Source organism: Cloeon dipterum, chromosome 2 (genome assembly GCF_949628265.1).
Source record: "Cloeon dipterum chromosome 2, ieCloDipt1.1, whole genome shotgun sequence".
In the NCBI taxonomy this organism is placed as follows: Eukaryota; Metazoa; Arthropoda; class Insecta; order Ephemeroptera; family Baetidae; genus Cloeon; species Cloeon dipterum.
Genome location: NC_088787.1, coordinates 35,236,125 through 35,260,638, shown reverse-complemented (window position 1 = coordinate 35,260,638; position 24,514 = coordinate 35,236,125). Strand labels below are relative to the sequence as shown.

Here is a 24,514-nt window from a genome sequence, read left to right as displayed (position 1 = left end):
AGTCAGACTGCTTGGGTTTGTTTATTCAGACAGAATGTCTAAATTTGAACAGAGCGAATTTAATTCAGACTGGCAGAGGTTCACTTTGATGTGGAAAGACAAATTAATTTAACAGAATTTTCCTTCAAGTAATTATTTAATTCTAAAATTTACATAATAATAAAAAAATGACTTTTTGCTACAGTAAAAATTCAAATGTTTCACATTTTCTCGGCAGATTTCGATTCCTCTGGTCGAAAACTGTCCAACAACGAATAAAACCTTTTAGGGAAACTCTTTGTTTGGAAATAAAAATAGGATTTCAAGTAAGGAGACAGTGCTAACCTTGCAGGGACCTTTTTCAAAAATTTAAAGACGATAAAAAATATGTTTCATAAAAATTACCCTGAATCTCGTTCCTGAGCGCCCTGATGGCTTCCAAAAAGGTAAATTTGCACATATTCTGAAAGCTCTCGACTTTTCCGTTTCAACGGCGTGTAGCTCTCAAAATTGGAAGCAACACAGAGCCCGTCAGGCCTCGTTAAAGTGGCTACAAAATATAATATTTTAATTAAATCGATCGTTTGAGGGCTACCCTGACGCCAGGGTTCGATTAATTACCCGGATTCAGATACAGATCTCAAAAACTGTTGTTTTTTCCAACCCAAAAAACATTTCTAGGCATGACTCACGCTTTGGGCAACATTTTTCTCTATTCCTAGCAAAAAATTAAGATGACGTATTTTGGGTTTACCAAAAATTTAAAATAAATATTTTTTAAACTATTAGGAAAATTCTAGTGAATGAAAAAGTTGACGGTCACCTAATTAGGCATCTTTTGGCGCCAAATTTAAGGTTCTAGCTTAATTAGAACTCAAGAAATTCTTAATTTTGTCAAAAATTTCACACTGATTTTCCGGGAATGGTAATTAATTGATATTTATGACACCCAAAAATCAGGAATATCGGTTTGAAAACTACTTACGACAACAAAAACCTTTAAAATTTATTTTAGATATTTTCCAAACAGTGGCAACAATTAAAATAATATCTTCAAAATTATGTGAATATAATTAATTTCCATTTTTTCATTAATTGTTCGATTTTTTTAATTCCGCGTAAAGAAAATTTTATAAATACTACAAAATAAAAAATCATAAAAATAACTTGACCATGAGATCCGATCTTTTGATCACACAGCAAAAATTGTGCTGATTTTGATTCATTATTTTAATAATTTAACTAATCTCTTTATTCAGCGAGGGTGAAATCTAGTTCCCTAAAACGACCAGAAATTTTATTGGCTAAATTAGGGTTGCTAAAAACCCACATTTATTTTAAAAAATGCAGTTGTGGTAGAAACCGATTTATTTTTTTTTAATTTTTACAAGTTTCTTGGAGGCACCTTAGTTTTAAATAATTTTCTAAATTTTTTCTCATTACCAATCGACTTGAAAAATTGTCAGAGAAAGAAAAAAACTACACTGTAGAGGAAATTTTGACCACTCCGACCGCGAAATGTAGATTTTCACAGGGAAAATAGGGAATAAATTAATTTCTTGAGGAAGAAATTGGTAACAATTAAGCAGTTGTGAAATGCAACCTAACGAGAAAATCGGCTTAGAATTTCGATGCGGGTTGATCAAAGCATCCGAGATGCAATCAGCGGGTTGATGAAAAACCCAAGATGCGCACAATCCCGAGCTGCGAGATTGCATCGGCGGGTCGATCACGCGACACGTGCATGCGAGACTAAACAAACAAACAGCAAAAAGCGGTCCATCCACCATCCACACAGGCAGACGGTATTGTTTCAGCGAATCAATTTATTTATTTGTAAAATACTGGCTGGTTGAATGTTGCCTGGCTTCCCCGAGCCGTCTGGAAATTATTGCGTCGCACACGAGCGCGGCCTCGACGCGTTTGTCACCTTCGCGGAAGGCGGAATGGGCGAATGGGCGGGCGGGCGTCTCATTTCGTGCACTTTCCAGGCGTCTTCGCGTCTTCGCGCGCGCCATACGGGAGCGACGAGTGGAGGCGGCAGCGAAAATCACGCGGAGCTCGCGTGGCTCCGCATCGCCCTGGCAACAGCCGAGCGAGCAAACGACGGAGCGCGCATGCAGTCCTTGACCCACTCTCAGCCCGCAACCCCTGCCGCCGCCGGGGGACGGGGATGCTCGACGCCGACCCTCCAGGCCACAACATGCTCGATAGTAGGATATATCAAGGGGAATATAATCTTTACGAATTCCAGCTGGCACGTGCATTCTCGTTTTCCGTACTTTTAATTTTTTTTTTCGATTTAAAGGCTTATAAAAATTTAATCTTAATATTTTTCTCAACAGTTCCAGGTTAAATTTTTTTTAAATAATTTTTTTTAACAATTTCAGTTAATTTTCAATTTTGTTTGTATTATTTAAATATGAAAATGCCTCAAAATTATTTTTTACTGTTCATTTTTTTATTTTTCTGCATTTTTTTAGCAAAGAAAAAACATTAATAGTATACTTAGAAGAAGTTACGAAACTAGGAATATATTTCACATGGGTTTCCTTCAGTAGGATAGTTTGGATTTATTGACAAATTGTGGAATCAACTCGAAATTAAAATTTGGCAGGATTAAATTTTCCTAAAATACGATTTTTTCGCGGGAAATATTTTTTTAATTTTTTGCTGGCAGAAATTTCGTGGAATTTAAATTTAAAATTGATTTTTCTGTCTTCAATTTTACTAAAAAATCAAAATATTGCCTGTAAAAAATTAAAAAAGAGCAAAGAACGTTAAAAAATAAGCTTCTAATCAAGCACGATTTAATTCAAAATTTAGGGATTTTTTCCAATCACAATTTGACAGATCGCAACGAGAAGGGTTGAAATCAAGGAAAAAATAATTTAATATTTCCAGAATTTGGGAAATATCTTCAATTTCAAATTAAACTTTGCGATTTTTTCCAAATATTTCCGAAACGTAACCGTGTTTTTAATCTTTAAACTGCGAATTTAATTTTTTTTTTAACATTTTATAGGCCTTGTTATCAAGATATTTCCTTGATTTGAGCTATTTCTTGCCATTTTTCGTAACGTCAGTTTAATTTTAATTTTTTTGCGTCACTGCTTCATTGGAAATTTCATTTTCAAGAAAATCTTCTCTTAAAAACAATTAAAATTTTCTAAGAACCTCTTAGAATTAAAAGTGAAATCTCGAGAACATTCCAAACGCAAGGAAAAGCCGATAATAAAATCGCTCTAAATATAATTCCCTTTTCCTTCTCACGATTACACTTGAAATCTGAAAAGACGCGTATAGTCAGCAGAGAAGGGAACTCGATGCTGAGCACATATTTGCCCGGCCCGCGAGATAATATATTACAGCTTCTCGGTTCACACGAAAAGTGACACCGCGCGCCAGTAAAAAGCAAAGCATGCAGAGCGTTCGTTCGTTCGTTCGTTCGCTTCTCCCTTTTCGCTCCGCTTGCGGAATAACAGGAGAGCCTGCCGCGACATTTGACATTTCCAAAGGGGAGCGGAATCAAGCCGCGGGGGCACGTCTGGGGGACACCGCAATGTTTATTTGCGGAGATGACAAACGAGAGATCTGAGAGAAATCAGAAAATAATTTAATTCTTTTGAAAATTAACCGAAACGGTCCCAAAAGTGCCAGAGGACCGGATTGGAACCGAAATACGGGGTTCGGAATTAAGCGAATTCGGGTGAAGAGAGGTTTTGGGACCGTTTGGCTCGGTCTGGAACTGTTCGGTCCTACGCAGAAGCAATTTCGGTCCCTCGAAGAGTGATTTTGCTCGATTTTTAAATTTTAAATTAGATTCCGAGGACTAAAAATCAGAATTTAAATTTAAGGACCGAACGGTCCCGCGAAAGGAACTAAATTTCGGTTGCATCGTGGAATTGGACGGTCCCTTTCTGTTCAGAATAAAATTTTCGGTTCCCTATTGGACCGAAAATTTACAACGCCTTTCAAGAGCGAGTATTTCGGCTTGGTTGTATTTTGCGATCAGCTGAGAGTGGCTTCGAGGGGCTGGGTGTCCCGAAATAGCCTTGGCAACACACGCTCACTCACTCACTCTTGGATTCGCCAGCGCATGCGGAGCAACAACCGCGAGAGCGAAAAATCGCAACCACGCACCTTTTGCCATTCTCCTGCTCGCCTAAGACTTTGCACACTTTCTAAATGCAACACAACTCTTGTGTGCCCCACAAATAATAACTAACTACTGCAATATTTTGATGTCGAGAGATTAAATTAAAAGCATTCTCGTGTTGTTGCTTGTTGAGATAATGTTATTTTTATCTGTCTCACAATTCGCTAAAGGGCATTTAAGGTGAATTTAATTTATTTAAAATATTATTTATTTATTTTTGCAACCTTCGCTTTTCCCATCGTTCAAGGGAAAATTCCGATTTCCTCTGTTATCTCTCAGTGCTCGCCCTCGCTCGACGCTCAAGGATTCTCACTCATTATCAGATGGGAAATTGTGTCAGTAACAAGAAATAATGTGATAACATCTTTTTTTAAATTAAATATTCCGGCAAGAAAGTGATGCAGTGGCGTTGTGTGATAATTCTGCCTTCTATGCCGGGCGCGATTATGGTCGGAATCGGAATGGAGGGTCCCGTTGAATAACCTACATCGCTGCTGAATCGCTCGGGCCAACGCTCGGCCCGCGTTGTTGTTTTCAGTCGCTCGCAGACAGCACTCGTCATTTTATAAGCTCGCTTCCAGCACTTGCATGACCGAATTTCACAGACGTATAAAATCAATTTGCGCACCCTGATGGCCTCTGAAGGGTTAAATTGCTCAATACCGGGGTGAATCAACATTGAAGCCACCTAGATCCACCGGGATTAGCAACTGGGGGTTCAGGAAAAAATAGAAATAGTTTAAAACAAAACGATTACATTTTAAATTTTTGTTTTGATAAACCCCAGGTGAAAATCCACCGCAGCATAGGGAGAATCAACATTGAATCCACCAGGATTCAGCCTAGGATCCACCGGGATTGGCAACTGGGGCAATACGGAGCCCGTAAAAGTGGCAATGAAATGGGGTTTGTCCACCCTGACGCAAGGGTTTGATTTTCTGATGGTCTTTTCTGACCTTAGGGGTGATACAGATCATTTTTCGAGGGTTAAAATTAATTTATCGAGCAATTTAAATTTTTATTTGTCCACCTGAACCCAAAAATTTGCAAATAAAACAGTTGTAAGGCACAAATATAATTTTCTATCTTAATTAATTTCAATTTTAACACTTCCGGAGGTCAATTTTCCATGTAACTCCGTTTTTCGTGTTAAAAATTCAAGGTTTCACTCTTTCTCGTGGTTGCATTGAATTTCACGTGCAAGGTTGTCACCACAGGAGGAGGCGGTGGCCCGCAGCCTTGCCCACAGCCCACATTGCAGAGTGCAATTTGCGTTTGTTTGTATATCGGCGAGTAATTAAAATCGCGAGCTCTCGCAACGAGCCGCGGAGAAAGTGCCGCGAGTGCGGCCAGGGAGCAGCTTGACGCAGGGTTCGTCGACTCTTGGACAACAAACAGACGAGAAAAGTGCCAACGCGACACGTTACGTTCGTTCGCTCGAGATTGCAACGCGATTTTCCACAGTGTCGCACATACACAGCGGCCGGCCTTGATGCATTTTATTATATTTTTTCTCGCTCTCGACATTAACAGCGTGCGGAATAATTGTTCTAGAAGCAGAACGGATTGACCAGGAAATCGCTTAGGATCGTATTAAATTGATTAATGTGAAGGAATAACTTGATTAATCAACTCCAGGCGACAATCCACCGCGGAAAAGGGAGAATCAACATTAAATCCTCCAGAATTCCACCCAGATCCACCAGGATTAGCGACTGGGGGTCAGGAAAAAATTACAAATAGTTTAAAACGAGACAAAAAAGTCTAAATTTTTGTTGAAATAAACCCTAGGTGACAATCCACCGTAGCACAGGGAGAATAAACATTGAACCACCAGGATTCCACGTAGATTTATTAGGATTATCGATTGGGGTTCAGGAAAAAAATTAGAAATAGCTTAAAACGAGCCAATAAAATTTTTAATTTCTTTTTAATTAACCCCAGGTGAAAATCCACCACGGCAAGGGGAGAATCAACATTGAATCCACCGGGATTGGCGACTGGGGTTCAGGAAAAATTAGAAATAACTTAAAACGAGACAAAAACAAGTTCTAAAATTACAGAAATAAATCTCTTAAACAAAAAATCTATATTCAGGTCATTTCTTCGGGGTCTTCGGGGGGCAGAGGTTGTCGGTTCGGGTGAAAATGGCTTTTTAATTGGGCGGCAAGGTTGCACGCCTGCACTCCGGCCGGGAATAGCATTATTTATTCTGGCGAGTTGCGCAACACGCGCGTCTTGCCAGCGCCGGCGGCCTTGCACACAGCGAAATTCTGCGTTTCCGAATGCAGCAGCCGCGGCCGGAAATAACTCAAAATGAAAAAACAATTCAAAGAAAGAAATGGTTGGTTTCGAGCGAGCAGGAGAGAAGGAGGATTATTCGGCTGCACCTTCGGCGAAAATTGCGTCGTAGTAGAAACTGGCTCTGGCGGTGGGAGGAATTTTGCCGCTCGACAACTCTTTCTCACAAAGAGAGAGAGAGAGACCGGTATACAATTATTTACATTCGCGCCGTCACAAATGGCGGCCGGCCGGCCGGCCCGCCGAGCTAGACTGAACGGCGACCACCACAACAACAATAATCGATCTCTTCCTTCGCCTTGAAAAATAAAAATTACAAACCACAACTCCGAAGATTCGTATTAAATAATTTAAAAAAAAATCTTAAGTGAACGCGTGTTTTCGTGTCACGAAACAGGGGAGGAACGTTGTGTTTGTTTTCTCTGGGGGAGAAAAATGAACAAAAAAGAATGGTTCGTCGACCCCGAGCGTGTCAGCTGGTGCGTCACGTGATTAAAGCCAAGCCGGCTGGACGAGCAAAAAACCTTCATTCAACTCGGTTGGTCGCAAACCGCATAATTCTGGTTTCTCATTACGAAAAATCGGGATTTCCGTCGCTTAAATTATAATTAAAATAGAAAAAATCATGAACTCCAGGGTCGTTTTTTGCTAATGATGGGTTTGATCTTCTTTCGCAATGATTTAACCTTCTCTCTCGGCGAGGGACAAAAGCAAGCGACGAGCTCTAATTCGCCGTGTGTTGTCTCGCGGCCTTTCGCTAATTTGATTATAATTTTTGCACACTTCTGAGAATTCGATGTTGCTCGCCGAATGCTTGTTTACGAGGGCGAAAAGTGGAGCGGAAACTTAAAAAGATCTTGTCTTCTTCGTGTTTCCTTCGCTGGAAGTAATTATTACGGCCGATAGCGCGATTACGTGATGCTGAAGCAGCGCCGCGCGGTGACTCGTTTCACTTTTGACATTCTTTCTCTCCGTCTGCCTTTGGAATGAGGTAATCTGCTGTTATAAATAAATAAATAAATAATTGATCGGCCTGTGTTTACGAGATTTAATTACACGTGGATGACCGGTGATAAAACATTATTTTTTATTTTCCATTCCGGTTCAATCTCTTAGGAATGCGTTTCATATCTTTTTAGGTAAATATTATTGTTTAATTTTCTGTCTGGCACGAAAACATTCGGAAAATTTCCATTCGCTTTATCTTTAATTATTAACTGGAGTACAGTGATTAGAATTATTTAGATCAATTTCGTAGAAAATGTTTCAAAATCACATGGACACAAGTTTTTAAAATTTTCTGGAGTTTAATTTTATTTTAATCCACACAAGGGTTTAAACGTTTCACCTTTAAGGGGGTAAAAACTTAATTTCAGGCCCTTTTAATTTTTAACAATTTTTAATTAATTCTTCAGCAAGACATGATTTAAAATTAAGATTGAATTAAATGTTGATTTGATTCACACATTTGGTTTTAGTTTTTCTCATTTCAAGGACGTTAAGTTTTTAAAAATTCTCCTTTTTCAATTAAAAGGTCCATGATTTAATTTCTAGGGCTTTGGTGCAACTAAATTTAATTAAAATAAAAATTTTCTGCATACAAAAATATTTTAATTTTCTTTTTTTAAATTAAAATCTGAGACTGGAACGCAACAGAAATTAAAAATTAATTAAAATTCAACTCCGTCATTTTTAAAATATTCACGATCGATTTCCTCCCCGTCAAATTATTCACCCCGACCGGCATTTTTAATTTAATATCATTTTTTAAATTAAATTAAATTCACGACCGACTCACCCAATAAAGTCTCTGATGAAGCAGTAGACGGTGAAGAGGGTGTCGTCGCCGAGGTCCGGCCTGAGGGTGGGCAGCGGCGAGGGGGCGGCCGGCGGCTGGCCGGCGACGGGGGGCGAGCGAGCCGCGGTTCCCATGATTTCCCGATTTCAATCAATCGCAAATTAACTTGTTTTCAAATTAAATTGTTTGTTTAGACGTGCACGACCAGGAAGACGAGGTAGAGGACGAGCGCGAACCACGGCACCACCACGTACATGCACACGGTCATCACTGACTGAGCCGAGCGAGCGAGTGAGTGACGGCGCGGCGGCGGCGGCGGCCCAGGCAGGCAGGCAGGCAGCCCGGCCGCCGACCGACCGCCCGCCCGACCCGCCGCCAGCGCCTCTACCGACCGACCCACGCCGCCGCAACTTGCGCTGCCCAACCCTTTCGCCACCGACGGCTCTACTTTGCAAATATTGAGACTCTACTCGTCCGTCTTTAATCCTCGGCTCATCCGCCGCCGCCGTCTCAGACTGCCGGCTTTGTTCTTTGCGAAATTGTAAATTTTTTTTTCGAGGGTTCAGGGCCTGCGCATTAGGGGATGAATTAAATTTTGATTTTTTTTAGCTAATTTAGACGCCAAAACCAGGGTTGACCAATTTTGCAAAGCGCAAAAAACCACCAATTTCAATTTTTTCCGCATTTTTCCAGATTTAACCCCGAGCATTTCACGCCAAAATAAGTCAGAAATTTGAGAAAATTACGGTTCAAGTGTTAGAACTGTTAGTCTTTTCGTGAAACTAGTGGCTTTCAATCTGATTTTGTAAAGCACAAAATTAAAAAAAAATGCATGCAATGGGTTTTTCCCGAAAAAATCGGGTTTTTGCGTTCCCGCCTGGCTTGTAATTTAGTTATTCTGTTTATCAATATAGCGTTTTATTACCCCGCAGGATAAAAAAGATCAAAAAATGCGAATTCTAGATGTTAATGGCTAAAAAAAAAAATTTCATCAAAAGAAATATTTAATTGCAAAAAAAATCAAATTAATTAGTCTAAAGAGATCTAAAAAGGCATTTTCAGTTGGAAAAAATTTGATTATACATTTAGAAAAATTTTAATAAATTTTCTAGCCATCCGGAGGAAGAAAATCCTGAGAAATCTGACCAACAAGCCGTTTGTATTATTCATTAATTCAATTTTAAACCAGAATTATTTACTTAAATTGAATAAATCGGCGAGGTTTTAGAATTAACAAATCTCACCAGGGAAGTTTCCGATAATTCCGCATTTTGATCAAATTTTTAAGCTCTTCCTCCTATAATTGAAACTTGCCAGAAGATTCTTGAAAAATAATTTTGACCCCTCTGTTTTCAGATTTTTTGTCCTAAGTTGCTCATGTGTAAATTCTATTTTTTTTTAATTAAACTTTTTTATTGCGATATTTTATTAGTTTGTAGGAGAAATTTTCTTGGAAGTTTCTTAATTTAGAACTGAATTGAAATCAGCCGTGAAATGCTTCCTCAAAATTGGCAAAATATTTATTTTATTAGTTCAAAATCCTTAGTTAGAGGTGTTTTTTTTAGTTATTTTCATTTTTCACCAAGGTAAATTAATTTTTAACTACAAGAATCAAATTTTTTCCATCGTCCTAAAGAGTTAGAAAAAATTTCCGCTTATATTTTTTACGGTTGTAAGAGCTTTTAGGGGTCGTTTAATATCTTGAAAATTAGGAAATTTGATTAAATTTTCTTTTTTAAGCATTTTCCACTCTCATATTTCCTGTAGAAGCCGTTTAAAAAATTGTGCCCGAATTTACATACCAGCAAAAATAGTTTAAATACCAGATTTAATGAAAACTATATTTGAAAATCTCTACTGCAACTTAAATCTCTAATGTAAATTTCTAAAAAAAAAAAAAAAAAACTACGCAAACTTTTATGGTAGATTGTCACAAAATGCCTCAATTTTCGTCATTTCAGATGATCCACAAACAAGCAGGATATATATTTACGCTCTAAATCAACCCTTTATAGCAGTTTTCATACCGTATGTTTACGTTTACAAGCGCCATGAAAACAAACGCAAAGAGAAAGCTGCTCACGAGGAAAGGAATGTGAAGATATAAAATGTTTCATGTTTGGATGCGTCCAAGTTCACGCGTCAATTTCAAGTTTCGTTCCGGCTGCAAAACAACAACTCCTACCTGCACCTGTCCGCGCAAAACTCAATCTCGACTTGTTGGTCGCTTGGTTGGTCGGCTTACCTGAAATCAAACAGGAATAACATGAATAATTAAATTCCCGGTTTTTTTTTATTATTTCAAAATGGGTCGGGATCGTGCGATTTCTGCGTCGAGTCGGCGCGCCGTCCAGTCTGCGGCCGGCCGGCCTTGAATTCGTAATCGGCCGACGGCTCGAAAAAGGCTTTTTCCGCACGTTGCCACGCACAATAATTTCGACTCGGCTCCACTTTCCTTGACGGATCGCGGATATAACTGGTTCCATCTGGATTTGCACGCTCGCGTAAATTCCAACCGATTCAATTGCAAAAAAAGCCACCAGGAGATTTCTCTCACAGATTATCTCTGAAATAAAAACTGATTTTATGCATCGGGGCTGGTAGAGTGCGACGGGAAAGTTACAAACGTAAAATAATATTGGCTTGGAAAATTTATCATGAAAATACCATCAGAACAATGATTATTTTTGTTGTTATTTCTTTAATAACAGCTGATTAGCCCGGTAATTTGCAAATCGACCTTTAGATAGCACATCAGGCTAATGGAAATGTAAAAAAATGCGCGGGAATGGAATCATTAGCTCGGCACGCCTCTTTTTTGACGCTTCTGATTGGCCGCTGAACTGTCTCCTGATTGGCCTCCATTATTTCGACGCCATATTGGCTTCTGACCGGCAAGAATCAAACAAAGATCGCAAACTGGCCCCCGGTGGAAATTACGACTGCGCAGAAGGTTTTAAGTTGGGTCACGCATGCGCAGTGATGAGTTTCAGCCTCCCTGTGAGATTTAAAACCGATCTGAACGTACTGCGCATGCTTAAGATGCGCACAAGTTTACTGCGCAGCATCAAAATAGGCCAACTTTTCAAACTGACTGATATTTTTGTTGTTATTTCTTTAATAACAGATGATTAGCCCGAAAATTGGCGAATCGACCGTTAGATGGCACACCAGGCTAATGGAAATGTAACAAAATACGCGGGAATTAAATCATTAGGCCGGCACGCCTCTTTTTCGACGCATCTGATTGGCCGCTAGACCGTCTCCTGATTGGTCTCCATTATTTCGACGCCATATTGACTTCTAACCGGCAAAGAACCAACGCAGATCGCAATTTACCGTGATTTTAAATAATTTTGGTGGCGAAATTAATTTACCATCAGGCTGAAAGAGCCGTAAACGCCTCTCCATTTTGCTTGCAGAGAGCTTTAACCCACGCAACGCGAATTTCGCCGGCAGCGCACTCGAGTGTCAGATTTCGCGAGTCATCCTTATTATTACAGCCAGAGAGCCGAAAAGCAAAGGGTTGGCGCAGGTGACGTCAACAGCCGACCTGACGTCAATCGAGAAATTTAAGTGAGAAAAAAATGAGGCGACTTGGAAACAATGAGATAATGGTTTTATATGCAGTGAGTGAGTGAGCGACGAGGTGACCTCACTTTGTTCCAGGGCCGACCACTCTGCCGCTGCACCGAGAGCAGAAAAAAAGCCTCCTTACAAGGCGCAAATCAATTCCAAATCGCGCATTTGTAAACGTGACTGCTTGCGATGCGCACTATGCGTATATGTACACTCCAAAGGTTATCAACTCACTCTTCTGACCCAAATGTCTGAAATTATCCATCCACTCCTCATCGAGTCGGTTTCAACCTGTTTCACTCTCCAATTAACTGTAATAAATTCCTTTCAGACTGAATATAATCGTTACAATTATTGTTTAATAGGTTTTGTCTGTATTTTTGATTGGTTTAAATTGAGGTTTTATATTTACTGTGTGGTTTTTGACTGGATTTCAAAATCTTTACAATTTAAGACGTCTTTGTAGTTATTTTCATTTTTTTAAATAAAATTTTGTAAAATTAATTTGAGATATTTTATTTACTGTGTGGATTTTTTAAGTCTTAGGGCAAAGTTTTCAATTATCTGGAGTTTGAGACGCCATTTTTAATTTTTAGAAACGGAGGCAGTTAAAAAAGAAGCTGGAGAATTAAAAACTTTAGATAGGTAGAATTGTTTTTTGATCTAATTTGAGAACTTTTATTTACTGTGTGGTTTTTCCAACGATTTAAAGCAGTATTTTATATTCTTCAAAGTAATAGACACCATTATTAATCTTTTCAGACCAGCAATATAAAAAAAAGTTGGAGAATCATTAAATATTTATTTTTTTTAAATGATTTTTTTGTCTAATTTGACTTTTAATTTACTGTGTGGTTTTATCAACTATTTAAATCAGGGTTTTCAACCTTTCGAAGTAATGGACGCCCTTTAAACCATTTTAAACATATTAATTTAGAATAAAAACCCTATTATCCAATTTGAGATTTTTAATTAACAGTGTGAGTCTAAAAACCCCTTTTCAGACGGTTTTTCTAACTGAATTTTTAATCAACCGGAGTTTGAGACGGCCTTTTGCCGCACAGAGAGTGTCGGCTGGCGACTGACGAGCGAGTCTTGTTGCCATGCGCCCGAAATAAATGGCGAGGAGTAAACAAAGACGGCGAGAAAAAGGCAAACAGAGTGCGCCGTGCCGACTATTTGCTCGCTCGTGAGGGCGATTAAGCGCGCCCGCCGGATTATCCCCGCCCGCCGCGCGCCTCAGTCAATTTGCTCTTTGCTACCGGTCTTTTTTTTTAACTGCTCTCTAAACTTAGCGCTGGAATTTGTCACTTAAGCGGCGACCTTGGCTCCGCGGAGCCCGAATTGCGCGACAGGTGCATTTCGGGTCAGCTGAGTGCGCCAATTGCGCATCATTTTCCACGGAAAATTAAATCTGACGCTTATGTGTGTGCGTAGGTTTCGTGGAATGAGCGTTAAATATGGCTCATTTGTCGTAAAATTTATGTTTTTGAAAAAGCAGAGGTAAATTCCTACTTTAAACCTCTGAATTGAATGATTGACGCCATTTTGAGGTAAAATTGGATTTTTTACTGACAATCAAGCCAAAGAAATTTAATAATTAAAAATGACGTCAATCGTACAATTCGGAGGCCATTAAAAAATATTTTTAAGACCAAATTAAAATATAAAAATTTTAAATTGATTAATTTTTAATTTGGAGCTTCATTTTTTGTAAATAAAATTTTTGTCATTTGAACACACAAAAAAGAAGTTCTGATAGAATTAGAGCAAAAATTTCCCGACAATTCACAAGCAGTACCGTGAAAGTACCAGAATTTTCGTCAACAGCGAGCACCACGGAAACGCTTCTCGGCAATTCATCAAAAAGAGATTAGAAAGTTGCGAATAAACGCTTTGGCAATTAATCCCGGGAGCAGCACACAATGCAAATGGCTTTCACTGCGAGTATCCAGTCGAATTTCAGCGACTCATTCACGGAGCAAATTGCCACGCGAGGGTTGCGTGCGTCCAAACAACGTGCATTACGACCTTCCACGCAATTAACGAGAGTTGCAGCATCGCGCGGGGCTATTTCGGATCCCAGCAACACCTTCAAACCTCGCATTTGCGTAAATTCGTGAGTCGCTCATCTCAAAAATAATTCCATCTCTCGCACAGGAGGGTTTTCCCTTTTGTAAACAGCTGGCCGGCTCAATCAGGTCGTGCAGTGGGCCGGTCACGTTGGTCACGTGCGTCCTGTCACAGGCGCCGCGCCGTCTGCGCCCGACACATTGTTCTTCGCGCCTCTGGAGCCACGTGACGCGAATTCCGACACAATTGGCAGGAGGAAAAAAAGCAAAAACAGGCAAGAAAATCCAACAAAACACAACAACAGCCTACAAGGAACTGGCAACCCGAGGAAAATGATTTGAATAAATAAATTGAAGAAAACCCAAGGCAAAATTAGGAAAAAAGATGAACTGCAACCATGCGAAGAAGCAAACAAACAAACAAACAGACAAAAACTAGAGAAAGAAGAAAACAAACTGTCTGGTTGGTCCGCCTGATTGCGGGCCGGGGTGGGGGAAGCAGCAGCAAAAGAGGGGAGGGGCGTTTCAGGCACTACACGGACAAGACACAAACAAACACACACACAGAGAAGGGGAGGTGTGGAGGGGAGCAGCCACAACAACAGATCAGTGGTACCTGCTGGTGGCGGGCTCGCGCGGCGAGGACGAGCGGGCCTGGCGCGGGGGCTGCTGGGCTGCCCGCGGGGCTGCGCCGCCCCCGGCGGAGGCGGCCGGTCGGTGCGAGAGCAAGAGGTCTCCGGCGCGGGAAGAGGCGGCGGCTAACGCACGCACCAGCCAACTGCCCAGGGCGAATCAAAGAAAAACAGAGACAGGTCAGCAGACTGTCGGCGCACAACCACAACGCCGCTCGTCCCGTCACGTTGGTACTCCTTCCGAGGCGCCAGAATTTAAAATTCAAACGGCTTTTTGAGTGAAAATTTCCGTTTCTACAGTTTCAAGTGCCGGAAGTGCGTTTTTTTTTTTGGTTGCCAACGTGAGAGAACACAGCGACGAAAAGCAAAGGAGATGCATGCGTCAGAGGGTTGAGGGTGCAGCTAGGGGGTGTTTCGGTTTTGAAGCAGCAAGCCTGGCGGTGAATGCAGCATTTCTTTCTTTTGGGGTCAGCCGGGAAGCCGGCCGTGTTGGATTAGCCTCGATTTGCGCGCAATTTGACCTGTCAGCGTCCGTCCGTTAGTTCGATATTATTTTGTCCCCGTCGGCCAAACAAAAACGCAGCCGACTCACGTGAGCAGTTCACTCTCGCTTAGCACGTGCTCGGGAAAAACAATTATTTAAATCAATAACATATGCGTTTAAATGGACCATAGGGGACGAAAATCTAGATAACCTTTTTAATCCCGCCTGTATAGAATAATTATCGTCCTTTTGACATTCAGCAAATCCTGTTTTTTTAATTTTTACTGATTAGGAGTCCCACCTGAATCTCTCTTATCAGCGTGAAGAGTGTAGAGGAATTAAATTTCATCTGATATTATAAGCCCGCATGAAACAATAGGCTTTTATCTCTTGTGTACTCAAGTGGTTGCTTCATCCTGGAAAATCCGGCATAATCCGAATATTTCTGGTAATTAATCAGGACAAGACCCGCATGTCGCACTCAGGGACACTGCCAATTTATTCATTTAGAAAAAAAATACTGGACAGTAATAGCTAAAGTGTTTCGAATATCCTGCAAGGTTTCCCAAGATGTCTCATTACGCTCGATTTCAGTAATAAAGCGCGCGCGTTTTTCCCCGTGTGAGTCATGTTTGGCCGGCGGCAAAATCGCGCAGCTCGGATGAATGGACCGCGGGCAGATCGGGCAGTGAATTGCGCTTTAATTGCCTTCTTGGAAGTTGACCTAGTGGCCACACCCATCGGCAGATCGGCCCGCGCGGCCAATAAGAAAACAGGTCAGCCGCCGCTGCAGGTGTCGGGTTCGAGGCAGTGAAAATCGAGCTCACCTGCACTCGCATTCTACACTCACACACACACACGACACGAGACTCCAGACGAGGAGCAAAGTCCGACGAGATAAAGCTCGGACGCTGAACTCGCCGCCGCGGATCATCTTTATCGCTGAAAAACAACACTCGAACGTGCCTCAATGCATATTGATACTTTGTTTGATCGCACTTTAAATGGTTCACGTGATTCTTGCGAGAACGAGGCGTTTAAACCGAAAAATGGTTATCACTTTGGATAGTAAATATTAGATAAGCGGCTATTTCGTTTGACAGACTGTCAGCACGGGGCGGCTCACTTGCTTAAATAGCCAGTTGTTCAATTTCTTTCCTGCTGGGAGGATTTTTTTAAACGAAAAGTGCAGAGGTGTTGTATTGTAAAAATAATGACAAAGTGATGTTGAAATTTTATTTGGAGATAAAATGTTGGGGAAATATTTAAATAACTGCATTACCAGCCGCAGAAAATGACTCACTAGTCAGAAAAAAGACATAAAACCAAAATAACGGACATCCAGCCGTAAAAATTAGACATCCAGCCGTAAAAATAGACAACCAGCCGTAAAAAAAGTTAACCAGCCGTAAATAGACATATATCCGTAACAAAATGGACAACCAGCCGCAAAAAACGGACATACAGCCGTAAAATAGGACATCAAGCCGTAAAAATGGACAGCTATCCGTAAAAAATAGACAACCAGCCGTAAAATTGGACATCCAGTCGTAAAAGAGGACATCCAGGCGTGAAAAATTAACAACCAGCCGCAAAAAACGAATAAACAGCCGTAAAAACTGACATCCAACCGTAAAAAATGGACAACCAGCCGCAAAACAGGATAACCAGGCAGAAAATCAGTCTCCAAGGAAAACGGAGGAAACGGAAAATTCTGCGTCAAAACCACGTGATGCAAGGAGGAAGTACTCGACAGTTTTCCACTTCTCTCAAGAGTCATAAGCCTCTCGTTAGCAGAGGTGATGAACCCTCTGCAGTCTCTGTACACGTGCGCGAAGTGAGAATTTGCGTCGCAGCAGCGGCAGCATCAGAGAGCCAAGCAAGTGACGCCCTTGGCAATTGGCACGCGCTGAATACGTAGTTATTTTGCCTGCAATCACCCTCGTTTGCGAGTCGACCTTTGATTAAAACGCACGCTCGGCCTTTTCATTTCGGCGGAATCGCCGGCGGGCGTCGAAGGCTGCACGAGTGGCGGTGCAGCAGCAGCAGGCAGACTGCGTGGCACCGCCGACCGACCGAGCGACCAACTAACCTTCGGCTTTGCGTGACGCGCACACACTCGCGGCAGCGGCAGCAGAGAGAGTCGTTTTACACACGACTTGTATCAACATAAACCCGTTCAATTAGTTAATTGCACAGAGACGTGTTTATCAACCCTCTGTGCACTGCCGCGAAATGAGTCATTACACGTCCGTAATTGTCGCGCTCTTTTATTGCACGTTCGCAATAAAATAACAATAGGACTGGTTTGGAATTTTTAAACTGCTGTCTGATACGGGAAACTAGCCGTAAATCGTTTCGAATCAGAGCGGAACTTAATGAGACACGAAACAGATTTATTGAGCTACTGTCAATATTGATAATTAGTCGTTCATTTGACAAATTTTCCGGACAAGCCGCAGACACGGACATCTAGCTTTAGAGAACGGACAACCAGGCGTAGAAAATGGACAACCAACCAAAAGAAATGAACAACCAGTCACAATAATTAGACAACCAGCCGTAAAAATGGGACAATTAGCCGTAGAAAATAGACAACCAGCCGTAAAAACGGACAACTAGCTACAAGAAATGGACAACCAGCCGTAGAAAATAGACAACCAGCAGTAAAAAAGGACAACCAGCCACAAGAAATGGACAAAAAGACGAAGAAATTGGACAAACAGCCAGAAAAACAAACTACCAAATTAGATTGAAAAAAATATTCCCAACAAAAAATTTTAGTTGATTTAAAATGGTTCGGGACGGAAATTGGACCAATCGTTACTCTAGGTCATCAGTCAACACCTATAAATTTTATAGTTAAATATATGTCTGTTATATAATCTCAATTATGAAACCTCGATAAATCAGCTACAAAATCGATCGGCATGGAGCAAAGCCAACAAAAAAGCCACTAATAATCCTTCATCCATCACAATATTCGCATAGATTCAGCACGCAAAGGCTATACACTTTACGACACCTGTCAAGGTTTGAAGGTGAGAAGGAGAGAAAAAAACATGTATATATAATTTTCCTCTCTCATTTGCAAACCACCGATTTCCCCAGCGCAGTAGCAGTTGTTCGAAAACAGGCTCGTTGGTGGCGTGTGCTGTGTTGCGCCACACTCGTTGCATATTTAATTACTTCCCGCAACAGCATCTCTCGCGGGCGGGAAAACGTGCGCAGGAAAGCGGGCCAGACAGCGTGGCTCGGCGTTCGTTTCTTTCTTTCACCGACGCCGCCACAGCCGTCAGCCGACACCGAACTCAATCACAATCGCGGCTTTGTTATTGTTTGTTTAGATTGATCTACAGCCGGCACGGACGACTTTTGCATTTTAATTTGGATTGGAGCGACGAGAAAGGGAGAATATGTCGGTTTAAAGGCACTCCTTTATTTTTATTGCCAAAGGGAAGGAGAGAATTTGAATAAAAGAACGGGGAATGAAGATTCCGGGTAGATTTTTCATTGTCTTTTTTTGCAAACCATTTCTTTTTTAACAGTTTTTTAATTTTAAAAATATTAAATTTGACGTGCTGCAGAACCAAAAGCCGCCTTTTTTTAGTCATCAAAAGATTATTTTCAGTTTCTACCGCGAAAATTCGAAATGAATGTAGGCAAAAACCTTGAACCTCAGAGATTCTTGGGATAACCTTTTCTTAATTCATGGATGCAGACGATTCAAGATGGCGGTGTGGCTTGCACGTGCTCTGCTTTGATCAAAAATTCTTCACGAGAGTCCTTGCGGCTCGTGTTTTTTATTTGCCGCACCAGAGAGATTAAAGGGAATTCATCATCCATAAGCGATTTTCGCACGGGTCTTTATTTGTTTGACCTGGATGCGCTAAAATTAGCTCCTCCTGCGCATCATATAGAGAGAGAGACTTCGGACATGGCGCGGAGATGAAAGAGGCCGCGCGATTACGTCGGTTACGCAACGCGATCGGACGAGAGGAAACAAAGGAATGTCATCGAGTCGTTTGACTTCTTTTCTCGGAATCCAGCGAATTACGCAAGCGCCAATTAAAGACGAGTCGGCGGCCATTGTGTACGTGCATCATGGAAAACAATAATAATTCACCGCGCTGTGACGTCGCCGCAAATCATACAGGAGTCAATTTACCATTTCCGCTGCCGAGACCGCGACTGCGATCGATTTCAAAAGCCACGCAACGAGACCGAGAAAAAAAGACGGCGATAAATAGCTGCAGATGATGATTTATACGTAATGCGATCTCCACTCGAGACAAGAGGAGCAGCCAGCCGCGAGTCCACAGTTGCGGACAAAAGAGACGCATCTAGAAGGCCAAAATTAGACAGATTTTTGGACACGAATTAAATCAGAGTTTCCTTTTGTCATGTTGTGTTTGTTAACCAATTTTGGTCCACCTTAAATTCGGCACATTTGGCAAACACGTGTGGTATGACTCGCTATTTCTGTCCGCCGCTCACCGCCGATCGCATTCGCGAATTGTTACAGCTGCGGCCGGCGTTCTTTGCTCCGTGCTTTCCGTGACGCAACGAATTTGGGTCAACAAAGCGCCGCGGGTCGCGTCCGAGTCGTGAGAGACGAACGCATTCTTGCAGAACCTTCGGTGCCGATTAATTCGGCACTATCGCAAGGACGTCTGCCGTGCGCGAAATATTCCATAGAGACAGCAGCTATAGCTAATAACACGCTGCGCAAGGTTTCGCGTGGAAAAGGGGCTTCCTGCTCTCTGCCTATTCTTTCCACTTGTATAAATATGGAAATTAAGCTGTCAGACGTCACTCTCGCTTTTCTAAAATTAGTTCACGTGCGGCGATGGAAAAAATCTTCATTTTTTTTTGCTTCAAATCGAAGTTTCTAGAGTCGGCGGTAATTAATCCTCAAGCCAGATCACTTTTCCCCCTGCGGTTACGCAAGTGTGCGATCGAGGAATTGAAATAGAAAGAGAGCTGTCTGGGCTGTTGGCGCATCCATCAATCAATCACCCCTGCCTGACGGCGGTCAAGTGGTGTTCGGGCAAAGGGCGCGGTAATTTTAGCACACACAGGATGCACGTGCAAACTTGGCCAGCGAGCAACCCGAATTTAGTCGTGGCCGGATTTGCATTCGATCAACACACCAATTGCGTCACCAATCCGATCGATCAAAACACTAGACACTCAAAGGACGACAGGACCCTGACCAAATAGACCAGAATTCGGAGGTTGGGAGGGGTGGAATATTTTTTATTTTTTTTTTAATATGAAGCTGTTAAGAGTTTGGAACAACCACAAGGCCAGAATTCAGCAATTTGGAAATTTTGTAGTGTTTAAAGCAGCTTACAATGGCGCCACTGGTCAGTTCTGTAGTTTTTCAGGTTCAAATAATTGGTTTATCAGCCGTAAAATGGACAACTAGCCGTAAAAATTGGAATACTGCAGCCGAAAATCAGAATATCAGCCGTTATAGTGGAGAGTTAGCCATCAATTATGGACCATTTTTTGCCAAAGCGGTAAGACAGCCGCAAAAATGGACAGTCAGCCGTCAAAACTGGACAATTCTCTGGAATAATTGGCAAGTCAGCCACAAAAAATGGACAGCCAGCCATCAGAAATAGACAACTCTCTGGAATAATTAGTAAGCCAGCAGCAAAAATTGGACAACTCAATGAAATAATTGGTGAGTCAGCCGTAAATATTGAGTTGTTACCCTGAAAAATGGATCAACTAGTCAACTATCCCTGAAAACGAAACTTTCACCCTGACAAACCAGGGCGAAGGCCAAAAATTTGGAGTTTGGAGCCCTGGACAAGATTCGACCAAGAAAAAGACCAGATTTCCTGACCCTTCACCAATAAACAACCTTGAAAATGCAAACAAAACCATATCCAGAGAAGAAACTTCGACAAAAACCAACCAAGTTGTTCAGGATGCTCCAGAACTTGCCAATATTTCTCATCAATTCAGTCTCAGACATTTTTTGCTCCTCTCCGACTGGAAAAGTGGCAGTGAGCGAGTGGAGCGACAAGTGCGGATCAGTTGCATAACGAAAGCGGCCAAACTGGTCGGTGCAAACAAATGTGAAATGTCAGTGGCGGCGACTCGGTTGGAATCAAAGTCAGATGAAGGGTACGCGCGATAAACCGGCCCACGAGACAAGTAAATAAAATGAGTAGTGCTGCATTGCTCGCTCGGTGAACTAACAAAGTTGCAACAACAAACGCGCCCAATATTTACGGGCGGACGAGAGCAGAGAGCAGGCAGCCGCGCGGTCGAAGACCCGAAAAAGCCTCACGCGCTTGCCAAACTTTTTGCAGCAAGCACTGCCTTAACTCACTTTTATACGCGCGACCAGCGTCATTTTGGCACCGAAATACAGCTCGACAGATTAATTTTGATGCCAGATTAAGCCTCAATGTCTTCCGGATGACATTTATCTTAGGTGTGAAGAGAAATTTAGATTTAAAAGGGCTAAACTGGTCTTTCTTGAAAGTTATAGGGTTGTGGAATTGAATTTTTGTGAGAAATTTTTTATTAAGTACCAGGGTTTTCAGGAAACGCCCTGATGTCCTTCAAAGGGTCGCGTAATATAGTAATAACCACAGCCATGAAGACAATCAAACTGGGAAAAATCGAAAAAATCGTTTTTTGGGCAATTCAGGGTGTTCCCTGAGCGCCCTGATGGCTTTTAAAGGGTGAAATTGGACATAATCTGAAAGCTCTCAACTTGGTCGATCCAACGGTGTGCAGATCTCAGAATTGGAACAATTACAGAGCCCGTCAGGCGTCGTTAAAGAGGCTACCGGTCGTTCGGAGGCTACACCGACGCCAGGGTTTGATTTTTTACGGGTTTTATGGTCTTTTCTGATCTCAGGAGCGACCCTAAGTTTGTTCCGAGGGTAAAATCTGATATAACCTGAGCTAAAAATACCAGTTTTATTATCTTTAAAATAATTTTTCGTTTCGGAGATTTTATTAAAAATTCAGGTTCAATTTAAATTATTTTTAGTCATTCCAAGAGTCTAAAAGTAATTTTAAAATTTAATTTTTGTCAATTTTAGCAACAAAATAAGCAACTGAAAAATTCCAGGCTGCTGCAGAGTTTTGAAAATCATCGAAAATCCGTTATCAGTTGTTTTGCAGTTGAAAGTGTCGCGTTTTCGCATTGTTTGATAATTCATTAAGCTCTGGTGATATACTGGTCGGTCGTTTTCTCCGTGCCACCATATCAGGTCGTGTGTTTGTGTGTGTGATCGGAAATTTTATCCACTTTGTTGCTAGGCGCAGCGGGCGAAAGTTGCTAAGCTGGCGCGCGCATAATTACGCGCGCGCGGCAATAATTGCAGGGCAAATACCATAAATTACACATCGCCAGCTTATCTGCCATACAGGTGGAAAACCAACAAACACGTTTGATAGGCCACTTAACGCCGCAAACAGTCTGGAAAATAATTTATTTTAATATCGAGGGCACAGTTGCGACACTTATTTAAGGGTCGAAAATCATTTTCTAGGGTTGGAGAAATGGAAACACACGCGTCAAGTTGACCCAATAAGATTTTTATCTTGTTTGTTTGTTAGTTTATAATCCGACGCCTTGATGCAGTAGAGCCGAAAATGAAGTGTCCTGTCAGCTATTTTAATAAAAACGTCGGGCGATTTCGCACGCGGCGTTGAAAGCGTCTGCCAAAAAAGATTGCAAATGAGGCCAAAACAAAAATAAAAATGGCACACACGCCCATCACGCGCGGTCGCCGACTTTTCTGCTCAGGACAGACAGTTCGGCTCTTCTGGTCGTCTTTGCGCCGAAATAGCCGCGAGCCGCTTCGCGGAACGGAACCAGATTCGCCACCCATTTACTCGTTTTGGCACTGCGAAAACAAGAGCACGGAAAATCCCAAAAGTCTAATTACGAAAATAAGAATAGAAATCTACTCATCTCCACGTGCTCGCGGAATCGAATTTCAATTCACAACAAACAAACCCTTTTCAGGGTCTAGTATTTCAACCCTCGCGTCGGTATCGCATGCAAACCGGCTCGAGATCAATTTTCGGCTTTTTTGGCTGACGCAAACCTGGCCGTGCGGTGTCAGCAACCTGACAGCATTGCCCTGAGGGCGCTGTCGGCCGGCGCAGACTGCCTGACGACCGCTAGAAAGTTAGTTTGCGCGCGCGGGTTGTTTGTCGGTCCGCGGCGCGCGAGATGAGATCATCGCCGCGTTTGGTCTCTCTTATCTCGCGGCAGCAGCCAGATAAATCCGCACAAACAACTCACTCGACGCTAATTTTCCATTACGCCATTCCGCCGCTTCGAAAACACTCCAAATTCTCTTTGTTGAGAAGTAATTTAATGCACTCGTTGACCGATTTTTTTGGTTTTATCTTAAAAGGTTTGGGAAATATCCATTTCAAAATATTTTTCTGGATTTTTATAGTTCATAAAAACCATGCGACGAGTGGTGGAGTACGGCGGGAAGCTACAAAGGAAAATTTATCATGAAAATACCTTTAGCATAATGAATATTTTTGTTGTTATTTCTTTACTGACAACTGATTAGCCGGTTAATTGGCGAATCGACCGTTAGATGGCACATCAGGATAATGGAAATGTAAAAAAATACGCGGGAATGAATTTATTAGGCCGACACGCCTCTTTTTTACGCTTTTGATTGGCCGCTGGACTGTCTCCTGATTGGCCTTCATTATTTCGACGCCATATTGTGTTCTGACCCGCGGGAACCGACACAAATCGCAATTAGATGGGAATTCAACTGCGCAAAAGGTTTTAAATTGGGTCACGCATGCGCAGTGATGACTAAAAGCCTCCCTGTGAGATCTAGAAGCGATTTGAACATACTGCGCATGCTTTAGATGCGCACATGTTTACTGCGCAGCTTCGAAATGGGTGACCTTTTTAAGCTGACTGATATTTTTGTTGTTATTGCTTTAAAAACAGCTGATTAGCTCGGATATTGGCGAATCAACCGATAAATGGCACACCAGGCCAATGGAAATGTAACAAAATACGCGGGAATCAAATCATTAGGTCGCCACGCCCCTTTTTCGACGCTTATAATTGGCCGCTAGACTGATTCCTGAATGGCCTCCATTATTTCGACGCCATATTAAAATCTGACCCACGGGAACCAAAACAGATCGCAAACTAGACCCCACTGATTTTTTTTTAATTAATATCTAGTCCATTCTCTAATTAAAAAAATTACACAATTATTCTTTTTGGAGCGTTAGTATCATTAGTGAAAGCTGTCAAGGAGGATTTTACATAAATTATCGACACGCAAATGAGCGCGAATCGCTGGCTGGCCCACTTACGTCGCCAAATAATTGCTTTGTTCGCATGCTAGCGTTTGACTGACAGACGCGGATTGCTCAAACGCTCTGCCACAGTTTTGCAACGTCTGCACCTGCTTTTCAAAACCCAAATTAATTCAGACGGAAATCTTCTAAAATAACAAAAATCAAATAAATAATTTTAGA

General features: G+C 41.7%; 1 protein-coding gene across 2 annotated transcripts in view; it reads right to left on the bottom strand.

Annotated features, from left to right (window-relative positions):
* The window catches only part of bun (bunched), a 47,520-nt gene that overhangs the window by 9,812 nt on the left and 13,194 nt on the right, over positions 1-24,514 (bottom strand). The window contains exon 3 of one of the 2 annotated variants that reach the window (XM_065481507.1): positions 14,505-14,666. The exons of the other annotated variant lie outside the window; for it this stretch is intronic. Coding sequence (XP_065337579.1) covers positions 14,505-14,666 — 162 coding nt within the window. The remainder of the gene's footprint in view (positions 1-14,504; positions 14,667-24,514) is intronic. 2 annotated transcript variants of the gene reach the window in all.